The following is a 21,538-nucleotide window of genomic DNA, read 5'->3' as shown; positions in this document are numbered from 1 at the left end:
AATAAATAAATATGTCAAAAGAGCATTTTAATTGTACCCCATTTCAATTGTAATGGGGGGGGGGGACCAATATATGATTAATGAAAACCTGGAGTCAGAATTATAATAACTAGAAGATACATTTAGTGAAGAATTGTTTGCAGTTTCATCAGCAGAAGCCAGCTTCAGCACTCCCAATGAGTTCAATGAGGCTGCTCAGCATACTTTTTTTTTTTTGCCACAATTATACCTTTAATTACATCATCATTTCAGGTTGAATGATTCTTAATGGCTAAGAATTAGATAAACATATAACATATTTCTACACATGACCTGACAGTATCATATCTGCATTGATCATGCGGTCGTCATTGATCACCAGCATGTCGAAGAAAACAGGTTGTTCATTTCACCAAAGCTGAGCTGTAACAAAGAATAGTTTCATCAAGGTTGGAGTCAGTCGACCTCTAGCTCTGACCAGAAACTTCCCCAAAACATACTGATAGCATGTTCTTTCTCTCAGCAAAAGTTATAGACATCCTTGGAACGGAAAAAATATTCACCATTAGTGTTTAAATATAGAAAAAAAACAAAGCACATGCATAGAGAGAGCAAATTCCATTAAACATAGATGTAAAGAGCTATATAACTACATAAATCGTATAAGCTTCAAGAAGTCATTCAAACATTTTGATATTTTAGAAGGATAAATATTGATTCATAATTTAATTGCACTTAGGATCCATATGTATACTGAAGCAGCAGTGGATTTCAGAATCCACCCTCTTCAATTCGGTCTCAGTGTTTTCTGTTTCTTCATGTAACCCCAGACAGATTCGATAATGATAAGATCAGATCTCTGTGTGGATCATAACAGCTGTTGTCAGACTCCTTGTGCATACAAAAATCTCACTGGATTATTACAATTAAACTACCTGCCTTTTTAAGATTAGCACACGACACAACTGAAATATCCTGCTAGTTCACAATATAAATTGTGAACAAATAAATTTGTCATTGTATGGGGATGATTTTAGTATTTTCTTTTTGAATGAGACAACAACACCAAAATAAATACCATGATTTAATATACAGTATATAAACCATATCTACAATTATTACATGGCACATGAAAAATCAGTCTCAGATTTTAGCACACAGAGTCACAAAACAGTTCAGGATTTTGATTTAATCAGAAACTTGATTTTGTGAGGTGACACTATCTTGTTGTGTTTCTGATTTTGGGGATCGATACTTTGCCCAGGGGTGTGGAGTTTCCTGGCCAGGCATGAACTCTAGCCATTCTCGGTAAAAACCACGGAAGCCATCAATCTTGTCCAGGTATGTGTTCCGTGATTTTAACTGAACAAAGAACGATACAAGGCATAATTAATCCATGTTAGTCCATGATAGAATCCTGCTCATAGGTCAATAACATGCTGAAAAACATTCACAAATTCACAATTTTACTGAACCCTTTTCACTAAAACTTAGATTTGCTTTAAAATGATGTCATTAAATAATAATTTCATTAAATAACCTTTAGAATAATACCATGTAAACCTACTTACCGTATTGCTATTGTGTTATTACTATTACTTTATAACTGACCAGGTTTATATTTCAATTTTTTTGAATATGTGAGATTGCCTAATTCTGTTTCTAACCTTGTCATAAGAAGGAGGATACTGAGATGCAAACTCCAGCTGTCTGATGATGACATCATTGGGCGGCACCTGCAGTTTGTGCATGTGTCGAAGAAGTTCATGTAGATAAGCATAGTCCAAACGCTTAGAGGCCTGGCTGATCAGGGCACTGTATACATGAGCATTTGGCACGAGTCCACAAGACTGCAAAAAACAAAACAGAAAATAAGAGCAATAATAATAATAAGTGGAGTCCTTAGGCATATTATTCGTGTAAATAAATAGGTTTTCATACCTCCATATCAGTGAAGAGCTGCATTGCATCTTTCTGTCTGCGACAAGCCAGAGCAATACTACAAAACGTCTGGGTATTCGCAGCCAGTCTTCTGTCGACCATAAGGGCTTTTACTGCCTAAAGAGAGAGAAAGCAGTTCTTATTTACATGTATGCCTTTGGTAGATGCTTTAAATTACTTATTGTTTATTTACATCTACGCAAATTTATTTATACACTGCATGGCCAAAAAAGTCACTGTTTGGATTTAAATAGGCAAATGCTTAAGAGCCAATGATAGGTCATTATTGCAGTGATTATTATGTTTCTAGCATGTTATATGCTTGGCAACAGTTCTTCTAATCCTAATTGATGAGTGTGTAGTTTCTAATTTCTTAAAAAACCATGTAGAAGAGACATCATGGCCATATTCCAGAATGACAATGTCAAGATCCACCAGGCTCAAATTGTGAACGAATGGTTGGAAAGAGGGCATGAAGAAACACAATGATCCAATCATAGACTCTTTAGCATTTGCCTATTTAAATTTAAAATACTTTTTAGACAGTGTATTATAATAGTAATTAGTTATTGAATGTATTATTATTAATATCATTATTAGTATCGTTCAAATATTATGTCCTGCTATACAAATAAAACAAAATGCTGACAAATGATGAACTCTTGGCTGTAAGAATGCCTTTTATAACAAGCACTCTTGAAATATGTTATGAATAGGTCTATCACCTTGCATATCAGTTTTGATGTGGGATGTAGATTTGTAGACGGTTTTAAAACATTTTCAATGAAGAGTGGCTAACCCTTATTTTTATAACCTGTCTACTATCATCAGCTATCCCCGATATCTCTGATTTTATCCAAAGTCAATTCATGCATTACTTGGTACTTCAAATTAACGTTACTTCGAAGTTCGAACCCAAGACCTTGGCATTGCTAACGCCATGCTCTTCAGTTTGAGCTACAGGAATATATTCTTTTATAAAAGCAAAATTACTGGAAAATTATGAACAGATGATTAAATGTGTTTCTAACCTTAGCTCCACACAAGTCTCCAGCCTTGGCCACCCTTCTGATCATAGTGTTAAAGAATGTCACATCCAGCTTGATCCCACTCTCTTTGGCCACATTAATTAAACTCTGCATGGATTGGCTGCCAGCTTCCATAACATCAGCCAGTAGTGTGATGGTTTTGATGTTTGGCTCCAGTCCTTCTTTGGCCATTTTCTCCAAAAAACCATCAAGGTTTCCAATCAGAGCAAATCTATCTGAAGCACTATTCACAGGCCCCAAGGCAACCACACCTGAGTGGCAAGTGCTGGGGTCTAGAAGGTTTGGGAGGCGGGAACTTTGTGTTGATAACTGTGAGTGACAGGTCAGAGAGCTATTTAATGCAGGCAGCAACTGAGTCTCATCTATTCTGCATGCATCTTTTTCCTTTAGAAGGGTAAAATCACTCTCTTTGGCTTGTCCATGGCTCTGTGTGCATGTGTCTACAAACAACTCTTTCTCAAATGCATCCATATCTAAAGGCTGACACAACGTGTCCTCTTTGACATGTGTCCGACGGGTTTTCCTTCCACTTGTGAGTTTTGGGGTCACTTCTTCTGTTCTCTTCAGCAGTAACACAGAAGCTAGACCAGGATCACCTATTCCACAATCTCGTGCGACGCGCAGGAGTATGTTGTAATTTTGAGTGTCTGGTTTTATTCCAATCCTAAGCATCTGATGCCACACCTACAAAACAAATAACAATTAAAAAAATCTAAACTTAATTAATTAAAAGTTGTGTTTTATTAGTGCTTCTCCGATGACATGTTTTGACTGTTACAGTGCCTAATTCATACATTTACAAAAAGGTTTCTGTTTTCAGGTAAATTAAAACAATCATTTCAGGTTTTCTGTTTTGTAAAAAAATAAAAATAAATTCTGTGCATCAATGCTAATGTGTGTTTCTATTCCGTAGGTGTGTGTGAGTACCTGTAAAGCCAGTCTGAATCCATGTTGCTTGTCGTTCGCACAGCTAATCAGCAGATAATGAAACGTCTCTTGTGAGATGGGTTGTCTATTTTGAAGCATCTCCTATGCATACATGCACACACAAACCAAATTATATTACTGTGGTGTTACAGAAAAAAAAAAAGTAAAAGTAAAATGTGCTGTGACTAGTTAATACCCGCAGAATTTGAAAGCAAGACTTCAGATCTCCAGCAAGAGCGACTGCTTTGAGCAAAGCATGCCAAGTTATGGCACTGAGAGGGATGTTCTTCCTGAGAAGCTCCTGCTTGAGCTTCATTGCCTGGTCCAGGCCTGACTGCTTCCATGGTGATTCCGCACAAACGTTGAACAGCGCGGTGTATGTAGCATCTGATGGCTCTATCCCTCGCTTTTTCATCTGAGTGGTAACACAACATAAAAACAGGGTTAAATTTGTAATTTATTCCTGTGATGCAAAGCTGAATTTTGAGCATCATTACTCCAGTCTTCAGTGTCACATGATCCTTCAGAAATCATTCTAATATGATTATTTACTGCTCAAGAAACATTTGTGATTATTATCAATGTCCAAAATTTTTTAAGATGCTTTGATGAATATAAAGTTCAAAAGAAAAGCATTTATATGAAATATAACATTTTGTAACATTATAAATTGCTATACTGTCACTTGATCAATTTAATGCATCCCTGCTTAGTGCTAAATAAATGTATTCATTCCTTTAAATGAAACTTTGCATCACTGGAATAAATGACATTTTACAATATATTCAAATAGAAAACAGTTATTTATATTTTAATAATATTTCACAATATTACAGCTTTTTTGTATTTCTAATAACATAAATGCAGCCTTGGAAGAGACTTCTTTAAAAACATTTTAAAATCGTACCGTTCTTAAACTTTTGACCGGTAGAGTAAATAATGACATCAAAGAGCATCATAATGTGAGGAGTGCACTGCCTTCTTACTTGATTGTACAGTTGGAAGGCTTTCTTTAGGTAGCCCACGCGTCCACATCCGCCGATGAGAACGGTGTAATTGTATTCCTCAGGCTGTAACCTCTCACCTTTGAGCATATCAGCCTCAAACAGAGCTAATGCCTCAGCCAGCTAGACAAAAAAGAATAAAGTGTGCATTGATTTATATGACACAGAGAGACATACTTAGCTAATCTACTTGTATTTACATGCCACACAGACACACACACACACACACACACACACACACACACACACACACACACACACACACACACACACATTAATAGTTTATTATGGAAATAATACACTTAGTTTTACATAACATACTTAAAGGGATAGCTCACCCAAAAAATTAAATTGTGTCATTAATTACTCACCCTCCTGTCGATCCAAATCTGCAAGACTTTCGTTTATTTTTGGAAGATATTTTTAACTCAAAGGTTCATTCTTGTGTAGCATGTTTGAGTTTACTTAAGAACCAATGAGGTTTGTACTTGCAGGTTCAGTTGTGTTTCTGATTTTGTTCACTGATCAACATTTATATGTGAATAAAAGACTAAATGTAATCTGATCATATAAAGTGATCAAGTCTCTTCAGAAACTTTGGACTAAGTAAAACCACTCAATACACATGATTAATTTTACGATTTCTTTATTAACTTTATTTTGGCGCGCCAAAGTGGTAGTTGCACAGGGACAGAAATCTCATAGATTTCATCACAAATATCTTCATTTGTGTTCCGAAGATGAACTAAAGTTGGGTTTTGAACAACGTGAGAGTGAGTAAATGATGACACAATTTTCCTTTTTGTGTTAACAAACCCCTCTAATTGCAATTTAAATTTTGCTTTCGGACACTTGAAAATGTATTATGGGCATGCATTTATGGTAAACTAAAATATACTTTATTGTCATTTCTAAAGCTTGTATGTCATGTGTATTAAAATCTATTTGAAATTACACATTTATAACGATGAAGTTGCATTTAAAAAATATGTGAACTTTACAATTTAAAATAAAATAACACACTGTAAAGTTAAATGTGCTTTAAAGTGTTAGACAAAAATCAAAATACGGTGTATAATACAGTGAATCATATTAATTATACAAGTACAGTAACACAATGCCATAGTACGTACTTTGTCTTCTTTGATAAGCCTTTTGCACTGGAGGAAATACCAGTATGTTGTATTTTTCCGACCCGTTTTGGACCTGAACTTTTCCAACCGCGGCGCGTCCTCCTCATCCGCATCCCTGTACCTCATATCCAGCAGCTCTGGTGATGTTTTGCGAAAGGTTCGCCTGGAGGAGAAATTTCTGGAGTAATCACCAAACACATCACTGGGATCGTCCTCATTCACACGATCAGCTGCGTCTGAACTAGTATCGTTGCTCTCAGTCCATCTCGGAGGTGTCACTGATTTACTAAAGAATCTCAAGGGTCCTTGATGCACTCGCTCAGACGGAAGAACGGCTAATCTGCGCTCATGTGAGGATGCTGAAACGCACTTTATAATTTTAACATTGGTGTTCCGAGTAAAAATACCCCACAGAAGTGTAGAACGCAACATTTTGGACATCGACCTTAAATTAAAACCTATTTACTCTATTTATCGCCTTTTCAAATCATATAAACTGCGATAGAAACCACTACTAGAATTCCTCACATGATGTTTTACTGCAAGTCGCCATGATGCACATAACGGAAGTTTAACAAGACATTACTAATAGATAATATGATAATCGAGATATATATTCAATACATTCAATGTAATAGTCTGTTGAGAGTTTTATAATGAAACAAATTTTGATCTAAATTTACAATATAACGAACGAACTGTCAATTGTATCCAACTAAATAAATAATAAAGATGAGCCGGATCGATTAGTCTGGCTTATCGTGTGTTCGTCTTCACACTGCTGAAACTGCTGCAATGTCACCGCTGTCATAGAACTGCCATCTAGCGATCAAAATTGAAAATATGTATCGAAATGACACATTTCACGTGACAAGGACAAGTAATTTTGGCTAAGTATTTACATGCAAGTGTTAATACATATATACGAGAAAAATCCCACTCTTTTTACATTCCAAAATTAATTTGTTTCTATAATCATTGCATTGTTATCGTTATTGTGAGGTCTGCTTGCACAGTTTGAATAGAAGTATTCAAATAACATGCACATTTGATGATAAAATACTAATTCTCTCTCTTACTGCAAAAAGCATTGTTCTTATTAAAAGCTGTTTTATTTTATTGGGTGAGATATCACTGAATGGGTTGGTCATTAAAAAAAAACCTATCATGACAGTATTAAAACTGATGTTCTTATATAAATATATATATAAAAAATGTTTAGTAATTAAAAAACAGATAAGTGCACTTCTTTTTCACAAGGGTGTAAAGATATAGATGTGTTTAAAAGGAGGCACTTGCTGTAGTGTGTGAAATGATTATTCATGACATTTAAATTCACTTCTCATTAACTTCTCTGGCTTTCCCCCTGCTACTTATGTAAGTATATTTCAAAACAAGACAAATGTATAGTGAGATTTTTGTGTGTGTGTGTGTGTGTGTGTGTGTGTGTGTGTGTGCGTGCGTGCGTGCGTGTGTGCGTGCGTGCGTGTGTGTGTGTGTGTGTCTGCTCTAACATCATATCAGTAGATTTCTAACTCTTGATCTTCCATGACAGACTGCAGTGCAGGATTGCTACAGTAGCCCCCTGATGAGACTGCTGAGCTGAAGCGCACCCACCCACATACTGCAGAGAAGATGAGGGCGACGGCTTTTGTTTCCTCAGCATCTCCTGAGAGATCTCACACAAAATGTTCCCATGGAGATAACACTTTTTGTATGGTTCTTGTGCATGTAATAAAAGCCAGAATCACACTTGTTCTTAGACACAACGTGTTTGTAAAAGTATCTTCCAATGCATCCAATTTCCTACATTTTAATCCCCTTCAACCCCCCCCCCCCTTTTTTTTTTACAAAGATGAAAACTCTGAGGTTTTATAGTGTGACCTACATGAGGCTAATAGATAATTTAAGGGTTTAGCTTTGCATTTCTTCCAAAATCGCCCAAAGTCTTTGTGCCCTGGAGCAAGCCAGTTGTGTAAACCAAACTTCAAATGATAAAAGAAGAGAAATGTTGGTTTATGAAGAAAAGAGAACAGTTCAACACCATCCCTTGAAATTTAAATGCTTGACACACTTAAAAATAAAGGTTCTTCATTGGCATCAATGTCTCTATGAGGAACATCCATGGAACCCCGCATACATTTTTTATAGGGCAAGTGAAAAGGGGTTCTTAGATTTCTCAAAATATTATTTGCACTAGGCTACAAAATTTAGTTTAAGGACTGTTCAATAAAATGTTATTTGGTTGACCAAAAAGGGTTATTTTATACTATCACTGTGGAGAAAAACTTTTAGAAACTTTATTTGTATGAGTGCATTTGGTAAATAGAATAATGAGCATTTACTTTTACATTTTTAAATATATAAACATATTATAGATATAAATGTAGCATGTTCGGGATGATGTATGAACCAATGCGTTATAATAGTAAATTCTCTCAAAATAACTATAACATTTACTCCACAAATCTGAAAGAAAGAAAAATATGTTCACAAATCCCTTATTAACAAAAAGACACAAACCCCTTTGCTATTCAGCATAATAGTACAATATCATAGACCACCATTTTCCAGAGACTAGATCAATTAACCTCAAACCTATTAAAATTAAACCGACTTAGACTACCTTATAAAGTAAATCAATAAACTGAAAATGGTGAAAATCCATAGGTGATGATAGGTGCATAACCGTGGCTTTGAATTTAATCTTTAATCTTCAAAGTTACACAAATTAGTTTTCTAATTTTATATGTTAGTTTCTAATACTATAGCGTAGTTTACTTAAATTCTAACAATATTCCTTAAAGTAAATTAAATAATTTAATTAATTAATTCAATTAATTATTTTCGAATCAGATAATAAAATTCATTGTGACACCATTGTGTCACCATTTTCATTGTGACAACGTGCCTCTATTAGCATTTGTTAAAAAGAGATCTGATTTGTGCATCAGTACAAAAACATTTTGTAGCCAATATTTTAAGGTATGTGTTTAAGTTTATATACAAATTGAAATAAACCCCATCCTGAGTGTGACAACTTGCCCCGGTGATCAATCGTAAAGCGCGTGATGATTCCGTGACTTGCGCAGGAGGGCGGAGAGCCTCGAAAGAGAATGAAGGAGCAGAAAACGAGCACCCTCAAATAACACCGCTTGGAAACGAGGATCGTAATTACATATAATTCGCTTGAGAGAGCGTGAATGACATTGGCACATCAGGTAAGAGACCTGCTATTCATTCAAGAACGCGCGCGCGACAGCTCTGATTGATGCTCACTCATTATCATACAGCACGAGTCCATTAGTTGCGCATAGCCTATGTTTAGGACATTCAGATGTCAAATAACCTTAAAGACAAATGGTCCGTCTTTCTAACATCAATGTGATATATACAGGTTACTTCAGTTCATTTTCCCAACCATTAAAATCACACTACATGCTACGACATTGAGGCTAGATATTTCTAAAAATAGCGTTGGTGGATCTGTCAGGTGACATCGACGAATCTCGCGTCTATCACCTACGGACAGTGGCTACTCACAGTGTTTTATAACGCCGTAAAATTCAAACCAAGCGCGCTTGTACAAATTCAACATGTAGTTGAGAACCATTAGCTGTAGCCTACCCAGCTTCTTCAAGCGAGGGAAAACAGGCATATATGAACAAAGATAGAATCACTGCATGGTCCCATAAAACAAAATAATAGATTTTTATTGCACAGCTGGGCAAGTTGTCACCATTTCTCTCCAGTCAGTATTTCTCAGGAAAGGTGTTTTTTGATGTCAACATTCAATATTTTGATATTCACTTGATATGTATTAGCCTATATGTTTTGTTATATTTGTAGATAGATAGATAGATAGATAGATAGATAGATAGATAGATAGATAGATAGATAGATAGATAGATAGATAGATAGATAGATAGATAGATAGACTGAATTCTGACATTTTTTCTAGGCATGTACTCTGAGGAGTGGAGCAGGAATCGGCAGGGTAGAGAGAAGGCTGTGATCACGAATTTCAGCTTTAGTCAGCTGCCAGAGGAGGAGAAGAGGGGTTGGATAAAACCTCACAGTGATCATGGTGAGTTGCAGATACGCACAACACAGAATTAATATGCTATAAAAACTGCACGCATGCAACATGCGTTAAACTGCACATGCAAAATGTGTGTATTGATGTATTTGATGTGTGCATCGAGGTCTTCGTATATGTAGATATGATGCATGCATTTGCGCAATATTGCACAAATTAGTGCATGGATTCCAAAACTTTTTGTCAGCCCTACACATAAAATATTTAAAGTAAGTAGTATTTTTATGTTAACAAAAAATCACAGTTCTCTGATGTCTGTTATTTCTGGTCACATTCCATGCAGGTAAACTATTTTCATGTTTTTTTGTGTTTTATTTTGATTGTTTTATTTTAAAATTATCAATTTGTTTTTTATTTTAAAATGTTTTTGTTTTCATTAAATATTTGCTTCGCATTCAAGGTTTAATTCACCCCAAAATTAAAATTCTGTCATAATTTATTCACTTTCAAGTTCCAAAGCTGTACATAATTTATGTATATTTTGAAGAATGTGGTTAACCCAACAGTGGCTTCCATAGTAGGAAAAAATATACTGTTGAATTCAATGGGGTCCATCAACTGTTTGGTTTCTGACATTCTTCAAAATATCGTATTTGTGTTCAACAGGAGAAAGAAATTAATACAGGTTTGCAATAACTTGAGTGAGTAAATGACAGAATTTTCATTTTGGGGTAACTTCATGCATTTCCCTCACAAACCACCAGGGGTTCATAAACTCCAGATTAAAAAGCCCTGCATTTTTAAGCACTTTTAATCAAATTGACTTACATTGCATCTAAACATTATCAGTGCATGCATTCCCTGGGGATTGCTCAGGTTTATCAAGCTTGCTCATTCTGGTTGGTATTAATTCAAGCTCATGTCTTCATTTTCAGACTCAGAGGAATCCATTCCTGATGATCGCTATCATGGCATCTATTTTGCCATGCTGTTGGCTGGTGTCGGCTTTCTACTGCCATACAATAGTTTCATCACTGATGTGGACTACCTCCACCGCAAATTTAAAGGTTTGATGCAGCCAACCTATTGCACATCACAGGGAAGACTAAATTAAATTCACAGAGCTGTTGTTGGAAAAGTGACAACTATTGCAGAGTCAAAATATTTCTCTTCAAGTTATGCTTGTCAATTCCCCTCTCTTCCATTGTCAGGTACCTCTATTGTGTTCGACATGAGTTTGACGTACATACTGGTGGCTCTCAGTGCTGTCATTCTGAACAACGCACTCGTGGAGAGACTGAGCTTACACACTCGCATCTGCGTGGGTGAGAACATGCAAAAGTAGCCTCAACATACAACAATGAAAGGCTTCTTTGCACAATTTTCTACATGCACATTACATTACTCATATATTATTCGATTGCAATATCACTACATTTCTTTTTTTGCGTATATAGGATATCTATTTGCATTGGGACCTTTGGTGTTTGTGAGTGTGTTTGACGTCTGGTTGGAGCTGTTTGACACTCGGCAGTCCTATGTTGTTACTCTGGCTGCAATTGCCATTGTTGCATTTGGATGCACAGGTACATAAATACAAGTAATCATTTTGTTGCATTGGCCTACATTGTGTTTTTGTGATCTGAAACTTTGCCAACTGTCCTTTTGACCTGCAGTGCAGCAGTCCAGTTTCTATGGTTACACTGGGATGCTGCCCAAGAGGTACACACAGGGCGTGATGACTGGAGAGAGTGAGCTGAACTTACATCACTTCCTGACTGAAATTAGCATCATTATATTAGAATAAATGTACTTTTTTTTTCTTAAATTACGTTTTTCAGTCAAAGAAAATTCGTTTTTTTTTTCAATCAAAGCCAGTACAACAAATACAGAAGATTTGCAGAAGAAATATAAAGTATAAATTTTATTATTTAAAGGGGCTATGTGAAAAATTCAGAAACCCTTGTTATTAGTGACATTGGCCGTTAAGTGAACTGCATCCAGCAACTTATTGCTCATGCTTCATTGCCCCGTGATACTCAAGTAAAAAGGTTCTGTAACGAACATCCCAATGCCACCACACTGCTGACAGCAATGTTTAGATGAATATGTTAAAGGGGACCTATTGTGCAAAAGATGTTTGAACACTGATGTGTGTCCACAGTGTGTGAACAACCAGCCTATAATGGTACAAACCCACTCACTAATTTTTTTAATTATTATTAAAATGATTTAATTATTAATAAAAATAAGGCTCTTTAAACAAGTTGATTCAGATTCCCCCTACAATGACGTCATCGTAGGAATAAGCCCTGCCCACAGCCGGTAACAATCTGTGCCATTAGCATTTTCCTGAACGGAAAGCACAGAGTCCACCATTTCTGTATCCTCACCGTAGCAGCTTGAGTTATACAACGTCTGTGTGAAAGAGGCAATCAAATGTTGTGTTTTAACATTTTCTCTATGGGTTCTCTATGGGTTTTACCTGATCTTTAATCAGTTTTATACATTTGTAAATGTCTTAATAAAACATTAGTTTAGTTAAAAATAATTATAGTAGTTAATAGTCTCTTATTGGCATGATTTGCTAAGGCACCCATGAAAAAATCTAAACAAACTCTAAAAAAATTGATAAAAGAACACATATTATATGGACATTTAATATTTAATCTTATTAGCTAATTAGTTAGTTGCATTTGGTAAGATTTTACTTTTGATAACATATTTGCAATGGGTTTGTAAAAGGTGTTTTTTATGCATGTTAGGTCTGAGTTTTTGTTGCATATACACTGTTCTGACCAGCAGGTGTCACCATAGTGTGGCATTTTGCACGCTCTGAAACAGTGAATCTTTTTGCCCAGCAATCGGTTAAATTCACAGCTTTAAAAAGCTTGGTTTCTCCCATCATCACTACCAGGAGCACCAGATAATTTGCATTTATAGGGACACATACACAAACGGTAGGCAATTTTTCATGCTATAAAACAGATCTGTGTGGTATTCTGTGCTGCAACTTAACACACACTCTGGGGACACCAGAGACTTACTTAACATCTTGCAAAAAGTGGCATACTAGGTCCCCTTTAAAGGTAGGGTAGGCACTTTCAGAAAGGCTGCAAGAGCATGCTAGCTTTGAAAACATATATCCCACCCTCCCTTCAGAGTTTCTCCAATGCAACGCCTCCTTCAAAACACATGAACAGGCACAGTAGAATCCGCAAAACACCCCTAGAGACGGTGTTTAAATGACCTGTTTGCCTATAAAGTATATTTGGCACTATAGACAATAACAATAACTATAAACAATCTGGCTATGTTTCAGTTACTCACTTTTGCATGACACATTGTCATTACAGTACTGAATGTTTTTTTTCTTCCAACATTATCCTGAACATTGTATAAGCATTAGTTTCATGTGTTATTCATTAGAAGCTCTCAGGAGCGTCCGTAAACGTCACATCCTTTTGATTTTTCCAGCAAAAACATCCCGAGTCCTGCACAGACACAAAAATCAGTCTACAGACTTTCATTGACAACCTAGGAAGTCAAGGAAGGTTTTTTTTTTTTTTTTTTAAAGTTTTCTTTACAAGTTTTTTAAACATTGGCAATAAAAAAGCGATTAATACATTGTTATAAATTGTTAAAGCCCCTTTAATGTAATAAAATAAAATTTAATTAAATCAAATATCTTAAATGTTAAAGATAGAATTTAATAATATGTTTTTATACCACAGAATTTATTTAATTAGGGAAATATGCTTATTTGTCATTAAAGATAATGGCACAAATAAAATAAATATCAGTGTTCCTTATATATTTTTAATATTTATAAAACATTTTTTTAAATATAATTTCACAGAATGTTTACTCATAATGTGTTGCTGTTTGAATTGAGTTGATGTGTTTTTTTGTTATTTTTGCTTGTTTCAGGCACTGCAGGAGTTATTGTCTCTCTGAGTCGCATTTTTACAAAGCTGCTGGTGGAAGATGAGAAGAACAACACCATCATCTTCTTCCTGTTCTCTATCTCAATAGTGACACTCTGTTTTCTGTTACACGTGGTGGTGCGACAAACACACTTCGTCCGTTATCACACCGACAGAGCTCGCCGCAGCCACTGCTGGCTCAAAGGACAGATTAATAATGTTACAACACAAAAGCGCAGTGGCTATCAGATACATTATGACAGCAGTGCAGAGGAAGAGGTAAATTTGCATGCAGAAATACTGGCTTGCATTTGACTTTGGGGACTTTTTTGAGATATGGATCCTTTGAAAGGTTTCTCTAAAGAAGTACACTTATTTTGATATGTTGACTAACATACTGAAGCACATTTATCACAACATACTTACTGTTACTGTTCAGCTAATTTATTATTTTTAAATCATTTATTATAAATCAGAATACATGTTAAATTAATTACATTTAACATTATGTTCAGTTTGCAATTAAGTATATTATTTTTAATAACTTTATTTCTGTAATACGTTTTAAAATTGTAAGGGTAGCCAAGAGAAATGATTGATTAATAATATATATTTTGTATTCATTTCTTAAATGTTTTGGTAGAAAATGGTTCCGTGTTAACATAAAATGTTTTATTTCCCCCAAAATGTGTTGTAGCAGTAGTCAGCTCTCCAGATTTAGAGACAGTCATTGTTTATGATGAAATGCTCAAAGATAAAATTGATATTGAATCATGGCATTTCCACCAATTAGGATGGAGTGACGTCAAGCACAGTTGATGAGGCTGATGCAGTTAATCTGGGTAACGGTTCCTATGGAGATGGAATATACGTCCGATTTGATGTACCAAAACCAGACACCAAAAGGACCTGGATCAATGTGAAGGGTGAGCCATAGTTTTAATCACAACCACCTGTAGCTATTCTGTGTAGCGATTCTTCCCTTCAAAACAAAACAAATTCTTTTTTGGGGGGTCTACTGCCTTACAAAGTGTGAAGTTGTGAGCAATCTCTCGTCACAAGTTACAACCATAGACTGAAAAAAAAATAGACGTAGTTACATACATGACATCACATTCCGAACAGCATTTTTGAAGCCTAAAGGTCGCCCATTGCCATCTTGGCAGCTCTTCATCGCGTGTCACTCCCGGATAACTGACAATGGGCAAATAGACGGGGCGTGGGAGGAGCTGAGGTGACATGATGACTAACAGACTGCAGATAAACGGCTATCCACCTGTCACTCAAAGTGGCCACGCCCTTAATTATGCAGCTTTAAGGCTTAATATAATTTAAATGGAGCTGGCAGATGAAGACTGAGAAAGTGCTGAAGCAGTCTCAGGTCTTTACCAGCTCCATCTGCGAACCCTACGAACTGAGATGCGAGCCTGGCCGGCCTCATTAAACACGGCCAGGCGGGAGTGCTGCACTCTCATTGGTAGTGCTTCACAGTGGCCACAGCCAGGCCCCCTTTGTAGCTTTAGCATGTACTGGTTTAGTTTCATATACGTACTTCAGACACGTTGAGCTTTCCTCGAAAGGGAACTCAAGGCTACAATCAGTTTCAGGGAGTTCAGAAACAGTGCGCACTGATATAAATAATAACTCCCTTTGGAGTAACTTTACAGACCTCTTTCATGCTCAAACAGCAACACTAAAGAAAGTTAAACATTTAAAAAAGCATCATAGGCTCTCTTTAATGTCACATCTTTAGCACTGTAGTTTTCTAACATAACATATGATGGCCTTTTTACAGAGCTTCTGGGTCAGAGGTGTGCTGTTGCTCGGATGATCTGGCCCTATATGCTGTCCATCTTGGTGACATATTTCATCACACTGTGTCTGTTCCCTGGTTTGGAGTCAGAGTTGCGCAACGATACACTGGGAGAATGGCTGCCTATTCTCACCATGGCTCTGTTTAACATGGCAGACTTTGTGGGCAAGGTGAAATGTTGTTGTATATGAGCATATATAACAATTAAATAAAATGGTAAATGTTCAAAGCATATTTTTCTCTCACTCTCCTTAGATCTTAGCAGCGTGTCCATACGAGTGGGGCGGTGTGCAGCTGCTGGTGTGTTCGTGTTTTCGTGTTCTCTTCCTGCCCTTGTTTGTAATGTGCGTGTCTCCTGTGCAGCACCCCCTGCTGGGACACCCAGCTTGGCCCTGCGGCCTGTCCGTGATGTTGGGTATCAGTAACGGTTACCTTGGCTCTGTACCAATGATACAGGCGGCCGGCAAAGTGCCACTTCAGCATCGAGAAGTGGCGGGTGAGTATGGCTGACACACATATAGAGTGAGATAAATGCATTACCATTGAAAAGTAAACAACTAGAGGAATCGAGACTTAAGACAAGTGTTAGCAGTGTTTTTGTTCTTCATAAAATAGATGAAGACCGTTGTTGACATGCAGTAAGAGTACATATTCATTTAGTTTTAAATATTTTGATTAATTTTAAAAACAAAAGTTCCATTTTTTAATTAGTCAAAAATGATGACTAGAATGTTGTTAATACAAATGCAAACTTAATACAAACTCTTTATTTCTTTATTTGATAAAAGTTATTAGCCTGACGTGGTCATACTCAATTCTAGTCAGAATATGAGTCTGAAACTGCTCCATTGGGCTGTGATTATGAGGCGTGTGTCATCCGAACCAGGAAAGACCTCAAATGGATAGACCTACAACCAATCAGAGCAACGAAGCAACGCATTGTCAAATGTCAACATAGTTCAACTGCACTGTGCTGCCAAGTCCGCATTTTTCCCCAGCAGGTTGTTTTCTATGTCCACGGGTTGAAGGAAGCGACTATTATGTGATATATAGACCCATGAGTGCAAATTTTAGCAGGCATCCTTGCCAAAATAACACACATTTTAACCCCCCAAACACAATTTTTCCCCCGGGGAACCCCCTGAGAAGCTATTGTTTAGGGCTAGTAGTTGGCAGGTTTTGTTGTAAAAACTTGGCAACCCTGTCTGCACGCGCGCTGAAATCAGGCTGGAACACACGATCTTTGCCGGTGTTGTAAAAAATATAAAAGAATTGAATGATACACAGAGTACTTACCCAACATGATCATCATTTCTGAGAGAAATTGTGAAGGTGAATGCATATACAAACAAGCTCTTCGTTCAGGATTCGGAAAAATATAATCCAAGCCCCTTTGATGACGTGGATGATTACGTTACTGTTGATCATCTGTCCGTCATCGTCTAAAGCCCGCCCTGATGATCTCATTGGTCCGAACAGTTTCTGTTCAGAGATAATTACTCCTCTATGGAGCGATGCCAGACCGAACTGCCCGACCTAAAAAATTTGTGGGTGGGGATAACCTCAGAAATCAATATTTATGTAAGATTTTTTTTTATCAAAAACCACTAGAACAGTTGTATATTTTGTACTTACATTATTTTTATCTTCATTTAAGTGCATCTGGGATAATGTACTTACATTATCCCAGATGTTTCCAATAATGTTTAAATTCAGAGAAATAAGCTATATTAATTTAAATCTACATTGTGTGATATTTTCCCCCATCTAGTGGTGAAAAGGTATATGACCATCCAGTGAATAATAGTTTCTGTTCCTCTCAATTCTGATTTCGTTTTAACTCCTACGATGGCCGATTTAGTCCAAGATTAACATGGCAAACCCCCTCTTCACATTCGACACAGTGTCATCAAGTGTTAAAACACGAAAGGGGAAGCTTGAATTTACGGGTATGTCCCTCTTTGGCTAATATACTTTCAAGATGGAGGGGCAACATGGCGACCGGCATTCAAACCCCTCACCCGTATGTATTTTCAATGGCATATTATAAACTTACGAGAACACTTTATTACTTGAAAGAAGTAAATATACATTAACGAGCACATATATTTTTGAAAGAACGAAGTGTTTTTAGCTAAGAATAAACAAAAAAAGTTACACAGTGTTAGCCTAGAAATCTAGACGCACCCTAGCGGCAGCAAATCTAATCTGCCGCGAGTGTCGTCTAGCAACTCTCAATACTCTTCTGAGCTGTAAAAACCAAACTCTGGTTGCGCTAATCACATCGTGTATAGAGTCGGTGGGCGGGGCTTAACATAATGCTGACGGCCGAGTTGCATTTGCGTGCTTCTAGTAAACACAGAAGCTGGCGAACGACGGTCTTTCAGCTTTGTTCGATCAGCTTTGACCGCGATTCTGGAAGACTTGGAGTTAAGCTTTTCTCTGAGAAAAGAACAAAGAACGGCACTGAAGTCATTCTTAAAAAGGGAAGATGTGTTCGGAGTTTTGCCGACCAGATATGGCAAATGTTTAATCTGTCAACGAGCTCTGCTTCACCTTCGTTGCTCTGGTTGGTGTAGCGCTATCCTATCGCGTGCAGAGGGAGTTTGAAAGACAACCGTTTATCCCGCCCCTCGGATTGAGCCCTGTCAATCGTGAGTTTCCAAACCAAACATCTTGATGTGGGTCTGGCTTGTCAGGCTAACACAGTGTAGCTTTAACTTTTATTTTGTAGAAACCATAGAAACATCAACGATGCTTTAATATATTATATGCTTTATTACACAATGGAACAATATGTTTGGATACATTTATAGACAGAAAACTAATCATTGTTATATACAGTATATATATACTATATATACATATACAGTAGCTCAAATCATTTAACATGACTAATATCGATCTAGCTTACAGCAGTGTGCAACAAGTGTCTCAGAGAAGCCGCGGAGTGAACGCACAGAGTAAGTTAGTACATAATTATCAACAAGCTCCAAAGTATTTTATATGATCAACAGCGTTGCGTTACTCCACATATGCATGACTGGAAGAAGCGGAAGCGGCAACTGCGTCATAGTAAAAGTTCCTCTGCTCTCCAGCCGTGTGTCATGCTCGTCTTTCATTAGCAGCAAATTTTAGAGAATATTTTATCAATCACATACTTTAGTCCTTTATGTGGTTGTCATGTTTGCAAAATAAAGATAAGAAAAAAGATATAGTCCTAAAGATATAGTATTTATATCTTTGCTTCAGTGTTGTCTTTTTTTTGTAATTTATTTATATATATATATATACTACCGGTATAACACCATCATAACACTCTTCTATATATATATATATATATATATATATATATATATATATATATATATATATATATATATATATATATATATATATATATATATATATATATATATATATATATATATATATATATATATATATATATATTTATAGAAGAGTGTTATGATGGTGTTATGATGGTGTGCAGACAGGGTTGGTAGTGAGATTCAATCTGATATGATTATCACGCACCAGTGGTGATAACTCACGAAGACAAAGAAGAACTTGGAACAGGACTTTATTATACAACTATTTCATAGAATACATAGACTTATCAGGAGACGGGTATACAGAAAGGTCTACAGACATGTCTACTGACGTCGACAGACAAAAACAGAGGAACTAAATACACACACGGATGATGGGCACAACGAGGGGGACAGGTGATACAGATGATAAATGATTCTGGAATCAGATCTGATAAATGATTCAGATCTGGAAGTGCCAGTACTTATGAGTCTATAAAATATATAAATAAGATTCATGTGGACAGCATGTGCAATTAAATAAAATAATTTATTTTTGGAAGAAATTCTTTCATTTAATGTAATTTCTGTCTGGGAGAAGCAATTTCTATATTGAGATCTTATTTAGATTTTTCTCCACAAATCATTTTGATTTTATTTTACAGGGAACACCATGACTGTATCATATATGGCTGGACTGATGCTCGGGTCTGCAGTGTCTTACTCAACATACAGCCTGACCTCACAGGCACACGCTACTCACCCGCTGAAACGCAACAACACACTCACATTACACAACTATATACCTGGCCACTGAGTGTCTCTCTCACACACTCTCATTTATATAGTGGTTTGTTATTTAATAAAACATGAACATTTCCAAAGACTATCCCTGCTGAAACCACCAGCTTAGACCAGAGTTTGTATACTGGCCCAGGCCAGGATGGTTTATGCAAGGAAGGTCTGCTGGTTAAACTAGTTAAGAATCCCAATTTGGGACACCAGCATCTTCGCATTTAATTCTGGGAACCAGCATTTAAAACACAACATTCACATGTACCAGCCATGTTGTTTTCATCAGGAACGTTAGATCAAAAAAACATGAATAACCATCAAATTGTCATGTTAAAAAGTATGGGCCTCCATGTGTAGTTTACTGTAATTTGCTCACTCTACTTTATGAATGGTTGATATAGTCATGTTGGTGTGTTTATTATGACCCTCCACTTTCACCTATTTAAACGAAGTTTGGACACCAAATAGTTTCATTATTGGCAGAAAGACCCTCTGTAAGGTGTTTGTAAGGTGGTTGATTTTTTTTGACGTGATGGTTACGGACAAATACATCTAAAAGTTGACAATGAGAAAGCGCACACTCAAGGATTTATAGTATATGTGATTCAGACTAGAAGATTTGATGGCACGAATCTCTTAAACTTTGCCAAATACAGCAACTAGTGTAGCAGCCTGGGAAGCTGTAGTGCTTGTGTTGAGGGCGAGAGGTCTGTGACAAAATCCCAGTAACTTTTTCCCCTCATCACCCCATCATTTACTGTACTTTCTACAATGTGTCTTTCTCTTTTTTCCCTTTTTTTTTTTTTTTACAATGTACAGACCTTTCCATATATAAAACCCTATGACACCCCAATCCCCACCCAGTGCCACAAATAAACCATAGACACATAGAATAAAAGACATGGAAAATTATATGAAGTTTGAGTACTTTGTCCTGTTGTTATACCAAGATAAGAAAGAAAGTTGCCCCAATGTTTTGCAAACAGATCTTGACGCTTCTTCACGCTAAGTGCTATTTTTTCCAGTGGTACATAGGATGATACTTCTGTAGTCCACATAGAAGTATAGTCAGAGGTTTAGGATCCTTCCACCTCAATGTTACACATTTTATGGCTGCTAAAAGAGCTACTCTAACAAACCTCAAATTGACCCCCTTTTACTTATCCAGTAAATAAGTGCCCCTAATAGGGTAAGCCAGGGCTCCCTGGGCATATTAGTGCCAACACCTTTTTTTCAGGCGAGGCAAGGCGCATCTCAAAGAAACGAAAAAGAATTCAACAGTCACAGACAGTTATTTATTGCAAAAACGGACCAAAAACTGTATAGAAGTATTAACTAATGTTGTATTCCAAGTCTTCAGAAGTCATACGATATCTTCATGTAGTTGATCTTAATGTTTTAATCGTTGAAATGATGATAGCGCTCTACACACGCACTCATTCATATTTCTTATTCAAATGATACAAACAACTCTTCAGCATGATGCGATCGGTCACGAGACACACAAAAGCCAATCACACCAAACTCAGGTGTGTTCGACATCGGCTGCGGCTGGATGAATGCGATCGGCGAGAGTAGCCGAGTGCAGGCGGAGTGGAGCACTGGCATGAAGTTGGTTTGA

General features: G+C 36.7%; 2 protein-coding genes across 2 annotated transcripts; one reads left to right on the top strand and one right to left on the bottom strand.

The window, feature by feature from the left end:
* Window positions 1-1,050: 1,050 nt before the first annotated feature.
* Window positions 1,051-6,627, bottom strand: ptcd1 (pentatricopeptide repeat domain 1). The gene is made up of 8 exons (XM_067442836.1): window positions 6,034-6,627; window positions 4,883-5,023; window positions 4,093-4,311; window positions 3,897-3,998; window positions 2,952-3,653; window positions 1,921-2,037; window positions 1,647-1,829; window positions 1,051-1,341 (listed from the first exon to the last, which is right to left on the bottom strand). The coding sequence occupies exons 1-8, from the start codon at window positions 6,472-6,474 to the stop codon at window positions 1,168-1,170; spliced, it is 2,079 nt and encodes a 692-aa protein (XP_067298937.1). The 5' UTR covers window positions 6,475-6,627; the 3' UTR covers window positions 1,051-1,167.
* A 2,466-nt stretch (window positions 6,628-9,093) lies between these two features.
* slc29a4b (asolute carrier family 29 member 4b) lies at window positions 9,094-21,093 on the top strand. The gene is made up of 11 exons (XM_067442131.1): window positions 9,094-9,254; window positions 9,995-10,120; window positions 11,008-11,139; window positions 11,284-11,397; window positions 11,530-11,658; window positions 11,749-11,823; window positions 14,003-14,277; window positions 14,792-14,924; window positions 15,794-15,981; window positions 16,067-16,307; window positions 19,788-21,093. The coding sequence occupies exons 2-11, from the start codon at window positions 9,997-9,999 to the stop codon at window positions 19,937-19,939; spliced, it is 1,563 nt and encodes a 520-aa protein (XP_067298232.1). The 5' UTR covers window positions 9,094-9,254; window positions 9,995-9,996; the 3' UTR covers window positions 19,940-21,093.
* The last annotated feature ends 445 nt before the right edge of the window (window positions 21,094-21,538 follow it).

Source organism: Pseudorasbora parva, chromosome 4 (assembly GCF_024679245.1).
Source record: "Pseudorasbora parva isolate DD20220531a chromosome 4, ASM2467924v1, whole genome shotgun sequence".
NCBI lineage: Eukaryota > Metazoa > Chordata > Actinopteri > Cypriniformes > Gobionidae > Pseudorasbora > Pseudorasbora parva.
The sequence above is the reverse complement of the archived record's forward strand: the minus strand, read 5'-3'. Positions and strand labels throughout refer to the sequence as shown.